The sequence below is a fragment of the Camelina sativa genome, chromosome 7 (assembly GCF_030686135.1).
Source record: "Camelina sativa cultivar CO46 ecotype springtype chromosome 7, ASM3068613v1".
Classification (NCBI taxonomy): Eukaryota; Viridiplantae; Streptophyta; class Magnoliopsida; order Brassicales; family Brassicaceae; genus Camelina; species Camelina sativa.
The window spans coordinates 26098423-26100915 of record NC_141886.1 but is presented as its reverse complement, the minus strand read 5'-3'; the positions used below and the strand labels follow the sequence as shown (position 1 = coordinate 26100915).

Genomic DNA, 2493 nt, shown 5'->3' with positions numbered 1-2493 from the left:
TTTTGAGTCGGTGAAGTTTTCATGTTATCTAGGATACTTTATAGCTACGTGAGAAAGTTTAATGGTTTCAACTTTCAAAGGAATACGAAATATCTAATTTAAGTTGTTAATTACGCTAAGAATAAAGGGGAATAACGAGGACGTGGGCAAAGAGAACGATGCTAGACTTATTCTTTGCGGATATATGTAGGAATAATAAAAAAGATAAACAAGAATGTGTGATTAAATAAGTTGGAAAACCCAAAAAAGGAACGTCGTGTGTACAGAGATTTGCGAGACCAGAACTAGAGAGGCAACAGATTCTAAAAGACAAAAAAAACTACGTAGTGAGTTACGTCATATGATCCAACTAAAATTCTTACTGTCTTGCACGTCTTCCACTTATGTCACTCTCTCGCTATTGTGTAAACTATATCTACGCCATTTACACCAATCACAAAACATCCCACCACTTACATTTTTAGTAAAATTCATATCGTCTTCCACTTATACCAATTTTCATTGTTGTGTACGAGAGGAAAACAACATCCCAAATAGACAAAACAAGAAGTGATGGACCTAAGATCCAAAAATATTTTGTTCCATTCTTATTAGTAATAAATGTAAAATTAATAAAGTCGTAGGCTGGAAAAAATAAATGAATTGGTAGAAATTAAATGTAAAATAAGAGAAGAAAATTCACATGGTCGAATTGTTAAAAGAGTCATCACGATGAAGTTGGATGACCAAAGTATACATCTTTTCATTCTGATTTTTAATTATAGTTCGTTATTACATACGCTTTAAATGGCATGAATAATCTGTTTTCCCACTCGGATTATTACTGATTTTGGTTTGGATTTCTCTACTTATCTAAAGAGTGTAAAAGAATCACCACTAGACAAGAAAAAAAGATTTTTCAAAAAAAAAACACTCAAATTACACCTTTTTTTTTTGTCGAAAATTCTTTTAATTATATTTTCTCCGAGGTTTACCATGAAAATTTTAAAGAATATATAAACTTTTAATCGAAAAGATATTTAAAAATAAATTATATTATTTCCCAAAAACAATCAATTAAATCAATTAAATAAAGTTATTCATTCTTTTGGGGGGGGGGATATGAATTAATTAATAGAAACGTCTTATATTTTCTAACTAAAAGAAATTTCAAAAACATCTAATAATTTTAAAACAAAAGGAGCCTACGGAGCCCAACAAGCAAAATACAAAAGCCCAAATGTAAAACCCAATACAAAAACATAACTCAAATTACATTTCGAATCCAAACTTTCCTTTATTTTTCAAGTTAAAAATAAATAATATAATTTGTGAACACATAAAATCTTAAACCCCTAAAACCAACAGAGCAAAACAGAGTTGTTGTCGAAAACAGAGACGAAACAAAAGTGGATTAATAATATCTTCTTTGCAATCTCAGGAACACAAATCTTCAAGAACAATGATCATAAATTCAATCTAGAGAAGCAATAAGTAGCAAATATCAATATCATCAAAAACCAAATTCATAATATCTCAGAAAAAGCTCTGAAGAACATTGTAGGTAGCTTAGTTAAACGCAGGCACAACACCAAAATCAAAACGAAAGATAGAATAAAAATCCAAACATAATAAAACCCTAATTGATTCCATTCCACAACTCTAAGCACGCTCCCCACGAATCCTTCTTGCGAGCTGAATGTCTTTAGGCATAATCGTAACCCTCTTGGCGTGAATGGCACAAAGATTAGTGTCTTCAAACAAACCCACCAAATACGCCTCCGCAGCTTCTTGAAGTGCTAAGACAGCATGGCTCTGGAATCTCAGATCCGTCTACACATATACACACCAAAACACCAACCCAAATAAACACAACTTCAACTAGGATCAAGAATCATCTATATAAGGAATCACGAACGAATACATATCCTAGGGTTTTTGATCTATACACATACCTTGAAATCTTGGGCGATTTCACGAACAAGACGCTGAAAGGGAAGCTTACGAATCAACAACTCTGTGCTCTTCTGGTACTTACGAATCTCACTGTTGATTGATTTTCACAAACAACACACAAAACCATCGGTTTACAAAATTTGGGGAAAACAGAACATATCAATGATTTGAGATGGTGAAATGTACTTACCGAAGAGCGACGGTTCCAGGACGATAACGGTGAGGCTTCTTGACTCCACCGGTGGTCGGCGCAGATTTCCTCGCCGCCTGAAGATTACACAATCAATTACAGCCAATTTCGAAACCCTAGATGCTCATATTTTGACAAATACCAAAACTAAAAAGAAACGAACCTTGGTGGCGAGCTGCTTCCTCGGAGCTTTTCCTCCATGTGATTTTCTCGCGGTTTGCTTCGTACGAGCCATGATGAGCTTCCTTCCTTCTTCAACTAAAAAGATCTGAGAACGATGAATTCAGAGAGAGAGAGAGAGAGAGAGAGAGAGAGAGAGAGAGAGAGGGGAATCGCAAGTCTTTGAGTTGTGTTTTTGAACTTTGGGT

General features: G+C 34.4%; 1 protein-coding gene across 1 annotated transcript; it reads right to left on the bottom strand.

Moving 5' to 3' along the window:
• Nucleotides 1–1472: 1472 nt before the first annotated feature.
• LOC147941718 (histone H3.3-like) lies at nt 1473–2493 on the bottom strand. Its single transcript, XM_087457064.1, has 4 exons — nt 2289–2493; nt 2126–2202; nt 1935–2025; nt 1473–1812 (listed from the first exon to the last, which is right to left on the bottom strand). Exons 1-4 carry the CDS (start codon nt 2358–2360, stop codon nt 1642–1644), a joined length of 411 nt encoding a protein of 136 aa, XP_087313190.1. The 5' UTR covers nt 2361–2493; the 3' UTR covers nt 1473–1641.

Bases quoted from the DNA above. Each gene is read 5' to 3' on its own strand.
- LOC147941718 (XM_087457064.1), bottom strand. From the start codon at position 2,360: ATGGCTCGTACGAAGCAAACCGCGAGAAAATCACATGGAGGAAAAGCT. The intron at 2,026-2,125 runs GTAAGTACATTT...ATCAATCAACAG, and splicing joins CCTGGAACCGTCGCTCTTCG to TGAGATTCGTAAGTACCAGA. The intron at 1,813-1,934 runs GTATGTGTATAG...GTATATGTGTAG, and splicing joins AAATCGCCCAAGATTTCAAG to ACGGATCTGAGATTCCAGAG.